General features: G+C 36.0%; 1 protein-coding gene across 1 annotated transcript in view; it reads left to right on the top strand.

The window, feature by feature from the left end:
- Tll1 (tolloid like 1) overlaps positions 1 to 14812 on the top strand; it is a 179845-nt gene that overhangs the window by 103527 nt on the left and 61506 nt on the right. Inside the window, exons 7-8 of the mRNA XM_027394106.2 lie at positions 3945 to 4050; positions 8118 to 8242. Of these exons, the coding sequence (XP_027249907.2) occupies positions 3945 to 4050; positions 8118 to 8242 (231 nt within the window). The remainder of the gene's footprint in view (positions 1 to 3944; positions 4051 to 8117; positions 8243 to 14812) is intronic.

Below are 14812 nucleotides of genomic sequence, written 5' to 3'. Positions count from 1 at the left end.
TATTTAATTTAGAAACAAGCCTGTTTCATATGTTAATCCCAGCTCCATCTCCCTCCCCTCCTCCCCCACCCATCTACACCATCCCTCAGCTCCCTGGGAGGGTGAGGCCCTCCATGGGGGAATCTCCAAAGTCTGTCATATCCTCCTGGGCAGGACCTAGGCCCACTCCCATGTGTCCAGGCTGAGAGAGCATCCCTCTATGTGGAATGGGATCCCAAAGTCCATTCATATGCCAGGGATAAATACTGATCTACTTACTACCAGAGGCTGCATAGATTGCTGAGGCCTCCTCACTGAGGAGGGGGTTTGAATCACTCCCATGCTGGAGATTTTAAAGAATTGTTTTCACTAGTTGAAACATAATTTATGGTAAAAAACATATTTTTCTTAGAGTCTTGTGAGAGATAATATACTTATTGTAAACTTTTGTATTTCTTTCAACTCTCTTATTCAGAAATACTAGTACATTTCATTTGAAAAAAATTTCAAGTCTTGTTTGGCATTTTGGTGTAGTATGCATTTTAAGCACAAACAGAGTCAAAGGGGTTCTTACTTTCTTATTCACAGTCAATTAAGGGGCCATGTTGAATTTCTTAGGATATTCTGTAATAAATAGCATTTATGTCTTTGTTTGATCCTCATCTACTTCATTCTAGTTGTCACAGCACTAGTTGCAGAAAACCACTATAAAAATGTAAAGCTTAGTATGAACTATGTGGATAGACACAGACAAGTATGTGTGAAAAAGGAATAATAGGCCTGCTTTGAGAACACCATAGAGTCTGAGAAAAGCATGACAAATATTACTTTGGCAAATAAAAACAGTTGTCACCATAGTTAGAATTAAGAGAAATTCAGAAGAAAAGAAGTAAACAGTGAATTAAAAATACAATGAAATATTTAGGCTGTAAATCTCGTAATAATTTTTAGCTCTGTCCTACTGCTCTATGGTAAATTATAAGTGGGGGATTGGTTATTAATTATTAATTGCCCAGGGAAGTCAGATTACCAAGAATCAGACTCATCTCTATAGGTCTAGGAAATTTATGATTTGCCCTATACTGGGGAATAATTGAAGAATTGTTTCCTCATTTCTGTTATATTGCTGTGGTAAGACATCCTGACCAAGGTGACTTACAGAAGCAATAGTTTACTTGGGGTTTACTGCTTTAGAGGGTTGGCATTGGAGTATATGATTGTCATGACAGAGAGCACGGGTGCAAGGAGAAAGGCATGGCAATGGAGCTGTAGGTGAGAGCTTACATCTTTATATGCAAGTAGGAGAAAGAAAGAGCTAAATGGGAATGATATAGCTATTTAGAACCTCAGAAACAACCCCAAATGACCCACTTCTTCTAACAGTTCCACCACCTGAGCACCAAGTGTTCAAGTGTAAGAGCCTATGGAGGCCATTTTCATTTAAACTATCATGGATTGTAAACACAGCTCAGATTAAAAAAAAAAAAAACTCTACTTGCTGTGGGAATTTTAACTTTGGTGGGGAGATGAAGCTAAAGTTCTGGAGAATTAGCAGAAACCTGCATAAATAGTTTCTGTGGGATGAGTATTTGAGCAGGAAAGGGTAAGAAGAAGACATACAAACAGTCTCAAAAAGGCTTTAGGGGGAAGATGAGTGGGAATATTCAGAAGTTTTATTCCAGGCAACAATATGAGCATGATACTATCAAATGGAACAAGACACATAGGATAGGAAGAAACAGGACGGACACCAATAAAGAAACACAAATAAAAAGACAAACATTAATTTCTTTTAGCCTAACTCTGGAAGGGAAAACCCTGTGATTATCTTTCATGGTAGCAAAAGAGTGATAAGACTGAGCTTTGAGGTATCTATAGATAAACATTAAGTATTGTATTTGACTATTTATGGGCAACAGCTGACAAAAAAAGGTTGGCATATAAGTCAGTCATCAATCTCATTATCCAGGGGGGCATTTAAGGTTGCCTCTTCTCTGTTGCTTAGATTGTTAGCTGGTATCATCTTTGGAGATCTTCAGACATTTCCCTAGTGCCTGATTTCTCTGTAAACCTAAAATGTCTCCCTCTATTATGGTATCTCCATTCTTGTTATCTTCTATTCTTCCCCTGACTCAAACTTTCTGCTCCCTCATGTCCTCTGCATCCCTCCTCTTCTTCCCTTCTCATTCTCCTAGGTCCCCCCTCTTCCTGTGCTCCCAATTTGCTCAGGGGATAGCAGACACCCACAACTAATCACTGAACTGAACTGGAATCCGATGCAGAGAGGACGAGTGAAGAGCAAAAGGGTCCAGACCAGGCTGGTGAAACCCACAGAAACAGCTGAGCTGAAAATTGGGGAACTGTTGCTCCCCAGACTTATAGCTGGGATACCAGCATGGGACTGATCCAGACCCCAGGAACGTGGATTTCAGTGAGGAAACCTCAGAAATCTACGGGACCTCCTATAGTAGTTCAGTACTTATCCCTAGGATAGGTGTGGACTTTGGGAGCCCATTCCACATAGAGGAATACTCCCTGAGCCATTCACTTGTGGGTGGGCCTAGGCCCTATCCCAAAGAATATGATAGAATCTGATGACACCCTATGGAAGGCCTCACCATCCAGGGGGAGCAGAAAGGATATGTGATAGGTAGGGTTTTAGTTGAGGGGGGGGTGCTAGGGAAGGATGGGAGGGAGAAGGGAACTGGGATTGTCATGTTAAACAATCTTCTTTCTAATTCAAATAAAAAAATCTGAAAAAAAAAGGTTGTATATACAAGATGGGCAGCAACAATACTTCAGCGGCATTTAGAGAATGTCTTCTGAAAAACTACAGGAACATCTATGAAGTAAGAACAAAGTCCATGGAGTATGGTATCCAGAACTGAGCGAATAAATCCTTTTTCTAGAACAATCAGTAGACACAAATCAAAGAAAATGCATATGGCCATGTGGAATATCTAGGAACTTGAACAGTTTTCAGTCTTACAATTATGTCATTAAGAGTAAACAAAGAGAAGGTAATGTTTCTGAAACTTCTTTCAAGCACCAAGTAGATGAGAGATTTGCTGTTTACCATCTTTGTATTGTCCTTTGTCTGCCAATCACTTTTATCATGTGGACCAAGAAAACAAAACAGACTTATAAGGGAGGCAATATTAGAAAATGACCCCCTTCTCCTGAGTGTATTTCTAATTTAAGATAGAGATATGTCAAAGTAAGGAAGAAATGGGAGCATAACAAAAATAGATACATAAGTAAATATAGACAGTACTAGAAAATTGTATCTCTGTAAACTGTTTTTGATTAAGCATTCAGGCTAACAGGAAAAAGAACAGTTACTGGATGATGTTTCCTGATTGACTGGAACTACCACAGTGGAAAGATTACAGACTGAAAATATCCCCATTGCAGATTAATTGTTTGTGCATTTATGACTTGATATGCCTCAGAAGTTTGAGACTATGTGGTTTTTCAAGAGTAATGTCTGAAACACACAAACACCAGCTTTAAATTTACACATAAAATATTTGACTATGATAAAAACAAAATTTGTGCAAAGACCTGGTTATTTGAATTTGTGTTAGACTATAATTGTGAATATTTATTATAAATCATAATTATTCAAGTAATATAACACACATATACATATATATACATATATACAGCAATATAATTGTAAGGAATATTATGAGGATAATAAATAGTATGCAGAAGAACAGTGTGGGTTTCTTTATCTCCTTTTGTAGAAATTAGGTCATTGTTCCACTCCAGTATTATATTCCAATTAGACATTAGAGTGAGGACATATGATTTTGGTTTTTTGCATATGAATAGATATGTGTATGAAAACAAGCAGTAATAACATCACTCACTTAGTAAATCCCTACAGGAGGTTCCAGATTTCTGTTCTCTTTCATTTCAGTTAGAAGTCTTCTCTGATGTTGTTTTCCCTGGACTCTTAGGTCAAGAGTACAATTTTCTGAAGATGGAGCCTGGAGAAGTGAACTCTCTTGGGGAAAGATATGATTTTGACAGTATCATGCACTACGCCAGGAACACCTTCTCAAGGTTGGAGTCTCAGGTTATACCTTTTGTCTTTTCATTCATTTTTTTTTTCAAGTGACTCCCCATAAAGCTGTGTTTATCTTTAGAATGATAGCCACTTTCAAATATTGCTGCTCTAGGGCAAAAAATAGAGCAGAGAAACAGTGGTGAACATTCATACTAACAGCAGATAGTCACATAAAAGATAATTTAAATATTTTTGTACAGTCTTACTAAAAGCATAAACTGAAAGTGATATTGAGAGTGCTAAAGATTAAGCAATTTTATATCCTCAAGTTATTAAATATTCAGTGAAAACAGTTACCTAACCACTCAGCATGCTAAATTGGCAAAGCATTATTTAATAAAAATTGAGAATTCACAAGTCAAATATGTGATTCTCGTGTTGCATGGAAGTGCCATACCAGATGAGTTAGGTTGTGTGCACTCACTTTTTGTGTCACTTACAGCATTGACTTGATTTCAGTAGATGAAATCTCAATGGCTATTTCAGGAAGTTTTTTATTTTCGTGTAGTTTAAAAGTGATATTTATACTCCAACTATCAACTTAAAATTGTGTCTTATTTTGAATTGTAAGTAATAAGTTGAGGTTTCGATCTATTTCATCCTAAAGATTATACCAAGTCAGTAGCTCTCAGGTAAGAAAGTTGGAATGCAAACACCAAGTTCCACTATTTCCTTTCCTTTTCTTTTTTTTTTTGACTCCCCCCTTTTTAATTCTTTTATTCTTTTTTTTTAAGCAAACCCACTACTTCCTTTTCAAGTCACTGATGTTCATTTTGGAATTGCATGCCCATTTGCTCACTTTAAAAAAATTGTTGTACACCTTTGTCTGTTTCATTTGCATCTATTGATGTTTTTAAAAAACAGTGTCACAAAGAAAGAACAAAGTCAATTTTATTCCTACGTTCACTTTTTAATGAAAATTCAAATGGCTGTTTGCTAATGATCCCTTAAAATGTGGGTTCATTTTAAAGCTTCCTTTATTAAAAAATTAAACTTTAAAAAATGTTGGGTGTTAGCAGGCCTTTGAAAATAGTTCTTTTCTAAAGTACATAAATAGACACATTTATTCACAGATACATCTTTTCAAACAGGGTAATATTCAAATAGTTATTGTTCCTGGAATTGGGATTTAAGTTTTAGTAAAAATACACCCAGAAATCTGGACTGAAATTAGAGTTATAAAATTTTATTGTTAGGTTAGAACTTGGAATTGAATTAAGTTTTCCATAGAAATATGTAAGAAATAAAGTGTGGGTCTCGGTTTAGACAAGACTTCTCTATCACTGCTCTGAATTATTTAGAATTAACCTGAGGTTTAGTTCTTTGGGAAATGGGAGGTGCTGGAGAGTAGCCAAAAGAACAAGAAAAGTTCTTTCTAGTCTTTATAAATGGTGTTTTAAGTTTGAATTTTCTGTCTCACTTTAGTCTGTCCTTTATACATTATTTGTAACTGTCACCATGAATCAGCACATTTTTACTGCCCGCAATCTGTTTGTCCCACATAGTCTTGGTCTATCAGCCTTGGATATTCTTACTGTGTTAAAATTATCTATTCATCTCCCAACCTCTTGACTGTATGCACACTTGCACAAGGTCAAACCAACCCAAATCTCAGTATAGAATTGGGGAGAATCCAATCACACTTGAGGAACTATTGACAACTTATAGTTACTAGGAGAGGGATGGTCAGGTTTTCTCCAGGAGTGTGGCATCTGATAAGCTGTTCTTGGTACAAGAAATTGCCCTAAACTCATATCCATTCTGACAGTACTAACTGGGCATACTGAGAACATGAAATTGAGAAGGAAAAATATTGGGGGAAGGTATGAGAGGAATAGGAGGGGAGGGTTTGGGTATGGGATTAGTCAAAACTCATTGTACACATATATGAAATTCTCAAACAAATCCATTCTATATATTTTCATTAAAACATCTATGTTTTAAGAGGTCATATCTAGCCATTAAAATATAGTTATCTTGTTGAGATTAATTCATTATATTTTAGATCAATGCTTAGTACTATATTTAAACAAATATTTGCAGATAATGACAGTTTTGCTACCACAAAAGTACTTGTAGATACTGTTTTTAATTGTGTCAAAACTATATAAATGCAATTTTATCATTTTAACCATTTTAAGGTGTTTGCTTTCATAGTGTTAAAGATATTCATTGTTATTAAACACAGCTCCAGAAGATTTTATGTTTCAAAATGGAAACAGAGTGCCTATTAGACAGTTCTGCTTCTTTATTTGTGTTTATCCCCAGGACCTTCAATATCCTCTTATTTCCAAATTCTATGAATTCAACCATTTTGGATACTTCTGTAATTGAAATCACATATATTTTCCCTTTGTGACTGGCATGTTACACTTAGGATTATTTCCTTAACACTTATCACAGCACGACTCATTTCTATGATACTGATGAAGAATATCATCATGTATGTTTGTGTTGTGTACGTGCATGTGCGTGTGTATCTCTGCATGCGTCTCTGTGTGTGTGCGTGTGTGCATGTGCACATGTGCTTGTGAATATGTGTGTGTATCTCTATGTGTGTTTGTTTGTGCATGTGCACGTGTGTGTGTGTGTGTGTGTGTGTGTGTGTGTGCATGAACACAGACATACACATTAGTGGATGGTTGGGCTGCTAGGTCACTGGAATTGCTTCCACTTTCTGGTGACCTAAGTAGCACTGCTATGTACAGGGTGAACAGGTACATATGAGAGGTGTTGCTTTCCATTGCTTTCCTGTCAGCCCAAGTAGTGGAATGCAAGGTCACATGATAGTTTGATTTTAGTTTTTGATTTCTGTCATTTTGTGGTCCCAGCAAGTGCCCATGGACTTCCATCCTCTGGGCCTCCCAAGTGCCTTTTGGTTTGTGTTGTCTTGATAGTAAGAGTCAAACCAAGGTTTGGAGGACACCATGTTGTGATTTTCATTTAGATCCCGCTCTCACTAGAATTGATTTTACAAAGGACAGAAGTCCAGTTTGTTTAATTCTCTGTGATAAATTCAGGCCTAGAACTTTGTTTAATAAATGTTTCCAGTGGACAGAATAAGTGGAGCTGAAAATGCTGTTCTCTGACCTGCAATTCAAGGGCAATATGTTCAGTTTCATATTTTGGAGTAGAATATCTCTTTGCTTATCTCAATTTAAAATATTTCATAGTCTCATTAATTAATTTAAAAGCTTTTGTGCACAATGCAAAATCTTCTGTTCTTTCTGATTTTTCCTTAAAAATTCATGTATACACTCCAGACTTCTAACCCATTTGAAGACTTTTCTAGTCCATCTGACATTTCTTCCTAGTTATAAATGTTTGATTTGCATTGTAAATTTAGAATGTATTTTTAGTGCATTGCAGTCAGAATTTTAAATTATGTATATTTGGAAAATAGTAAGTTCTTACCACAACCTGGAGTCTAAAAGAACTCTATCTTGGCTAATGTTTAATAAACCATCAGTAAATTTTATCACATTGATTTTATCTTAATAAATTAAATAATCTCTGCATTTGACTAATATTGTCATGTATAATTGGTTACTCTGTTTAATCTTATTTTTTCAACATGATTGGCAGTGCTATTTGGAACCCTAGTACAACTAGCTTCAATTAGTTTAACTAAAATTGTACTTAACTTTTGGCTCTTTCAAATTTTAGTAAACTCAAAATTGCCTGCACAAGTGGTTATTTTTCTCCCTCTGTAAGAGTTATTTTGCAATCTGATGGATCTAAGTGATTCTTAGATCAATATAGGGGAATAAAACAAAAGCCACAATGTCCTTTGTGGGTTATTGTCAAATAAAACTATTTTTTAAAAATATAACACACATTTAAGAAAAAAATGCACTTCTCACTTTCTGGAATTTAAACACGTTTATACCCTTTATACCCCTTTCCCCTGCTTTGATGAGAGTGTTTTGAAAGCCTAATATCCTGCCTTTAGTTCTGCCTGCTATAACTTCCAATTGAACCCAGGAAAAGTGACCCGTATGTTTGTTATGGCTATGTAACTTCTAATTTGATGACTTAGGTATGATTTGCTTCTGCTTTCCAGGGGGATGTTTCTGGACACAATTCTCCCTTCCCGTGATGATAATGGAATCCGTCCTGCAATTGGTCAACGGACCCGGCTAAGCAAAGGAGACATTGCACAAGCAAGAAAGCTGTATCGCTGTCCAGGTATTGCACAACAAACACAGGAGATTTGCATGTGTCCTTGAGCTTCACCAGAAAATCAGGCCTTGATTTCCTCAGCTCTTCTCTTGTGTGTCTCTATGCTTGCAAATGGCATCCATGTTTCAAATTCAGCAATTTAAATGAGGATAAAGAGAATTTTAGAGCATGTATAGCTGGGAACTGTACTGAGAATTAAACTCATAAATGGTCACATAGCTAGAAAAATTTCAGTTGGTTTATATGAATAATTTTTGCAGAAAATTGAGGGTGCTATCAATATTTGATATGCTATCAAAATTTTAGGATGGTACTTATTTAAAAATTATTCATGTACTAAATTATTGGGGTCTCTTATATTAAGACTGCCATGACTTCTGGAGTCGGTCATGAATATTTTCTTTAAGAGAGTACAAGTTGGTTCATTTGCAAAAATTAAAATGTGGTCATGGACATACAGCATAGAGGTTTTGAATAGATTATAAACTAGAATAAATAAAAGGGGAAAACCTAGAGTACAAGAAAGACAAAAATGAATTGGTTGAATAATCCCAGGGAATGGCTAGGAAGTTTATAACTCAGTACAGATGATTACATTAATTCACTGATTTGAGACCATAGATATTATTGGGCCTTTTCTAAGACAAAAAGGTTTCATTTGTCAAAATCATGTTTTCTAGAGGAAAATTTTAAGAATGTTACTTCAAATTTTATTGTAATAGATTTCTTAAGATACAGGCCTATTAAATGTTCAAGATATTTATATAGTTATAATTTAAACCTGTGCTTAAAACCTGTGCATCTTAATTATTCAACATTGAAAACAAATTTTAATATTGTTGAATATAAATGTATCTGTGTATCCAATTTTCACGTTGAAAATCATTCTACTTAATGCCATTTAATCTATTTAGTTATACTGGAGTTGGGTTTACATTTGAATAAATGCCTTTTTAAATTCTGATAACCTCATGCCACATTTCTGGAACTTCAGGTATTAGGAGGCTAAAATCAGAGAATCATAAAATCAGAGCATGTCTAGTCAACAGGTTAAGTTCAATGTCAGCATGGGAAATTGGTGACAACCCATCTAAGAAAAGATAAAAGTTGAGGATGTATCCCAATGATAGAATACTACACTAGCATGTCAAAGTCCTTGAGTCAATCCTTAATACTGAAATAAGATGATAAATGCATATATAGGAATTACATATGTGTATATGGCATTACTTTATTTTTATCTTCATCACTAATTTTGTAGCAATGATTTTAGAAGACAATGACGCCAGTGTGACAGAAGCACATGGACAATCCTTATTAGTCTTGTGACATTTGTATATATTATATAGTTAAGAGCACCCAAAATCGGTAGTTTATGTGTAACAATAACTCTGCCTGGCTTCTGCTGCCACATTAGGGCCCCCAAATAAACAAATATAAGACAGAGAGTCTTATATTTGTTACAGTACTGCTGGCCAATGACTAGGATTTCTTACTTGCTAGTTCAGTCTTAATTATCAACTGTAACTACTAATCTATATATTTTTATAAGGATTTATCTTATGGAGGACGCTGGCGGCATGTGTCCTTTCTTGCTGGGATCACATGGTGACTCCTCCCTTTACTACATTTCCCAGAATCCTCCTTGACTCCTACTCCTACCTATCTTGCTTTCCTGTTGTCCAACAGTGCTTTTTTTTATCAACCAATAAGACAAACATATATACAAAGGACTTCCCCCTTCATTTATGTATGAAGCTACTTTGTTTCTCTAGATAACATGCATATCACACTTGGAATCACATTAGAGGTGCATTTGAATGTAGAATTGCAAAGACATCACTAAGAATTAAAAGTAAATTTATGACACTATGATTATCAGTCTGCCATTCTTATATATTTCAGATATTCATATTCCTGTGAATTATAATTTGATGTAGCTTGCACTCTTATGAATTCATTAAGGTAGACTCTATAAATGAGCCATAACTGATAGTTTTGATTAATACAGTAAGATCAATTGTTCATGCAACCTCATGATCCATGAGAAAAATATTGTAGGTTTTTAAGGCTGTGAAAAGTGAGTTGCTCTTTATAGCTCTTGCATCACAGGGGATAAGACATGCATCAAATTGCACAATCCTACTGAGTTTGCCTTAGCCTCAGTCTTTTGTTAAATTTGTGTTGGTGAATAAAGCCAATAAAAATAATCTGGCTACTTTTTTGCCAACATTATTTTCTGATCAGTTTACCTGCAAAGGTCTCTTAGGTGTGTCTATATGTTATAGAACAATTTTGTTGAGTTAAAAAAATGCTTGAAGTAAGCACTAACCAGGTAATGTGGGTGATTGGATATACAGACAGTGGCTTTTATTGTCTGTGATAATGATATCCTCTTCCAAAAGGACAAGTTAATAGTGATCTGGCTGTAAACACTATTGCTTCCTCCTAGAGAATACAGAAAATAGCTTAAAATATTCAAGTAGTATATACAACGCATATACTGTTAATTTCTTCAAATTAGTGTTAACTATTTTATAGGAATATATATTGAATCCATGCCTTGTAATTTATTGTATTTACACACACACACACACACACACACACACACACACACACACACACACACACACACACACACATTCAGTTACCTCTGTACAGTCATTGCATATTTATCATGGAAAATCTTAATGTAACAGTAGGATTTGATTTTTAAGGTGGCATTAAAAGGATGAGTTTCTTAGAGCTTAGAACTGTTTTCACTTCAATTTCTTGCTTTTAGTTTTAGAGCCAGGTGAAAAGTCTTCTTTGTTTATTATGGGAAGAGTGAAGGTGATTCTTTACAGCCCATCAACCCTGCTGATATAATACACTCACTTTTGGATATATCTTAGAGTCTGATAAGGTTCCTGAGACAGAAGGGTAGGGCTGTTCAACACTATGATTGGCCAATAGCCAAAGCCAGAATGCTAGAGAGGTTCTTGCTTCTCTTCTTCCTCTCTATTTCTTTTTTCCCCAAGAGATTATTTTTTATTAGTTCAAATTAGAAACAAGGCTGCTTCACATGTCAATCCCTTCTCCCACCCCCTCCCCTCTCCCAAGACCCCCACCTCATCCCCCCGATGGCTTGCTATTCTTCCAATCACCAAGAATTCTTGTTTTTACATATTTTAATTTAATTTATTTTTCATTTTACATACCACCCCCAGTTCCCCCCTCCCCCTTCTTCCAAACTTCACATCCCCCATCCCACCTCCAACCACTGAACACCTAATAATGTTGGCTACTATTGTTATTCCTCACATTTCCTCTACTGTCAGAATTAAAACTTGCTCACTTGGGGCTGTGAATTGGGTCTCTGTGGCTAATCTTCATCCTACCTTTATTCCAGTAGTTACTAGTTAACCCATAAGGAAAGTGGCTTACAGCATACCTGATCTTAGTAAATTACACATCTTGTTCTAATTGTTTCTCTTTCTGAATCCCTTGTCTTATAATTCTGCTATTTTCAGCTATATTATCTTAGTTTCTGTAATCTTAGGGTTATTTTATATTCTTTCTAAAATTATTAATTTATTTTTTTGTTACTGGCACTGTTCTTTGCATGCATTTTGTCTTCATTTTTTTCTGTAATTCTGTAACTATGTTCCTTGTAAGTGCTTTGCATTCATACCAATATTAACACATATTTTCTCAGAGAATTTTTCTCATTTATGTCTGTGAAGTATTTGAACTCTCTGTTACTATAACAAGCACTTCAAATAACCATTTAATGAAGATTAAAAATTTACATATGACATTGAAGTTCTAGCCCATTGAAGGTCAATTGGCCTTATTACTTTTGAGACAGTGGCAGGGCATCTCCTTCTAGCAAAAGTGTGTGACAGAGCACACCTGCCTGCTTGCAGAGGAGGCTGGGCCCCAATTCTATGCGGACTTACCTCTTCAGGATCTGACCATTTTCTAGTAGGATTACTATGTAAACGCTTTGCCAAATGGGCTTTTGAGAAAATACTGTGCTCTGAAACATAGCACCAAATAACATAGTGATGTTAGGAGAAAATAGATATCCTCATTAATTTTTGAATATTTTGAATCTCTTTTTATCAAGCGAAAAGGCCTATGTGTTCATACACCAATACAAATATGTGAATAATATATGCTTATAAGTTTATGTGTTTCTTATTTTTGTATGAAAGAGTACACATGAGTAATGCACATGCTTATAGACTTATACTTGTGTGGAAGTTGTAGGGATAGAAGACAGTGTTAATAAACTTGTTATTTGGTCACTAAAATTTTTAATGGTTTTAATACTTTTATCTCTAAAATTATCAAATAAACATTCCATTACAAATATTTTTTATTTTTATAATTTCCCAAGATTTAGGTAGAATTATATTATAATGATTTACACACACACACACACACACACACACACACAAACACACATACACCTTACCTAAAATACATTGACAACACATGTGAACGTCATTCATTTATTTTTCTCCTACTTTTTCATGGATGCATTTATTCTTCTACCTAGCACACTTTTCCTTGTTCATTGGACACTATCACACCCCATCCAATAGCCAAAGCCAGAATGCTAGAGACGTTCTTGCTTCTCTTCTTCCTCTCTATTTCTTTTTTTCCCCAAGAGATTATTTTTTATTAGTTCAAATTAGAAACAAGGCTGCTTCACATGTCAATCCCTTCTCCCTCTCCCTCCCCTTTCCCAAGACCCCCACCTCATCCCCCCTCTGCTCCCCAGAGAGGGTAAGGCCCTCCATGGTGGTTCCCAAAGTGAGTCATATCATCCTGCGCAGAGCCTAGGCCCTCTCCCATGTGTCCAGGCTGAGAGAGCATTCCTCCATGTTGGATGGGCTCCCAAAGTCCCTTCTTAAGACAGGGATAAATACTGATCCACCACCAGGGACCCCATAGAGTGCCTGGGCCTCCTCATCCATGTTGAGGTGTCTGGATCAGTCCCATGATGGTCTCCCAGACATTAGTCTGGGGGCCATGCTCTTCTCCTTGTTCAAGTCATCTGTTTCTGTGGGTTTCACCAGCCTGGTCCTGACCTCTTTGCTCTTCATTCCTCCCTCTCTGCAACTGGGTTCCAGAGTTCAGTTCAGTGTTTTGCTCTGGGTGTCTGCCTCTGCTTCCATCAGCTACTGGATGAAGGCTCTAGGGTGACATATAAGGTAGTCATCAATCTCATTATCGGTGAAAGGCTTTTAAGGTAGCCTCTAGACTATTTCTTAGATTGTTAGTTGGGGTCAACCTTGTAAATCTCTGGACCTTTCCCTAGTGCCAGAATTCTCTTTAAACCTGTAATGGCTCCCTCTATGATGGTATTTCTTTTCTTGTTCTCCTTTATTCTTCCCCTGACTAGATCTTCCTGTTCTCTCATATCTTCCTCTAGCCTCCTCTTCTCCCCTTCTCTTTCCTCCCTATTTCTATGAAGTCATTTGGCTCTTGCACTCCTGTTTTCTTAGTGTGCAGATATGCATTCACATCTGGGTATGAACCTCTCATTGCATCAATAGTAGCAAGTTATCAGATTACTTCCCCCCATTATTTTTGCATCTTTTGACTCCAGCAACACTACTGTCCAAGTGACATTCAAAATGCAAATCTTTCTTCTTACATTTTTAAGACAAAGGTTGATTTCCCTTTCAGTTTTCTTCCCATCTTGTCCTGTTCCCCTTTTCAGCCTAGTCAAAGGCATTTCTGTTACAGTCTTGCCTCTCACTATTTTCTTCTTTAGAAGTATGTTTCTCTTTGCTTTGACCTCTTTCTTCATTGGGAACATAGGAAATAGTCAACTCTTTAAGTCTTCCTAGGTAAACTCTCCCTGCTCTCCATGTCAGCACAGTTGCAAAAATTTTGACCATTGCTCTCATATCTTACTTTCATAATTGTTACTTTACCTGTTATATCCCATACTAGACTGCAAGATTTACCAAGAACTCCTGGTAATTAAAACATGCTATAAATTAGGTCCTCAATTCATATGAATGAATTGAACCATCTTCAATAAGTGAAAGCTACTGTATCAAATGTTGCAGATGCAGGGAAGAAAACACAAATATTTACACAAGTAACCCTGCATGGGAGGGGAAATCTCACGGAGGAACAAATACAAGCATAGTCTCTTATAGGCAGCCTCAAACTTGTTTCATAGTCAGGTAATCTTTGGTCCCCCCTCATCTATGTTCTAGAACTACACGCACATAATGACATATCTGGTTTATGTGGGCAGGGCTTCAAGAATTATAGGCAAGTACTTCATTCACTGAGCCATGTATGTAGCCACTACCATCTTCTGTGAAAAACATTTCAAATGCAAAAAAATACTTAAAATTTTAAGTTTTAAAAGAAAATGAAATGACTAACTTAAATGAATTAAGGGGCATTAAGTTGTTAAATATATTTTTATTGTATAGATACTTATGCATTCATGACCTTTAGTAACACTATAAATTTATTCCTACAAAATTTGGAGAAGGGGTGTTTTTCATATTTGTTGGAAAGTTTAGACATTTAACAGGACAAATATTTGTACAAGAATAA

The sequence above is a fragment of the Cricetulus griseus genome, assembly GCF_003668045.3.
Source record: "Cricetulus griseus strain 17A/GY chromosome 1 unlocalized genomic scaffold, alternate assembly CriGri-PICRH-1.0 chr1_0, whole genome shotgun sequence".
NCBI classification, from domain to species: domain Eukaryota; kingdom Metazoa; phylum Chordata; class Mammalia; order Rodentia; family Cricetidae; genus Cricetulus; species Cricetulus griseus.
The sequence above is the reverse complement of the archived record's forward strand: the minus strand, read 5'-3'. Positions and strand labels throughout refer to the sequence as shown.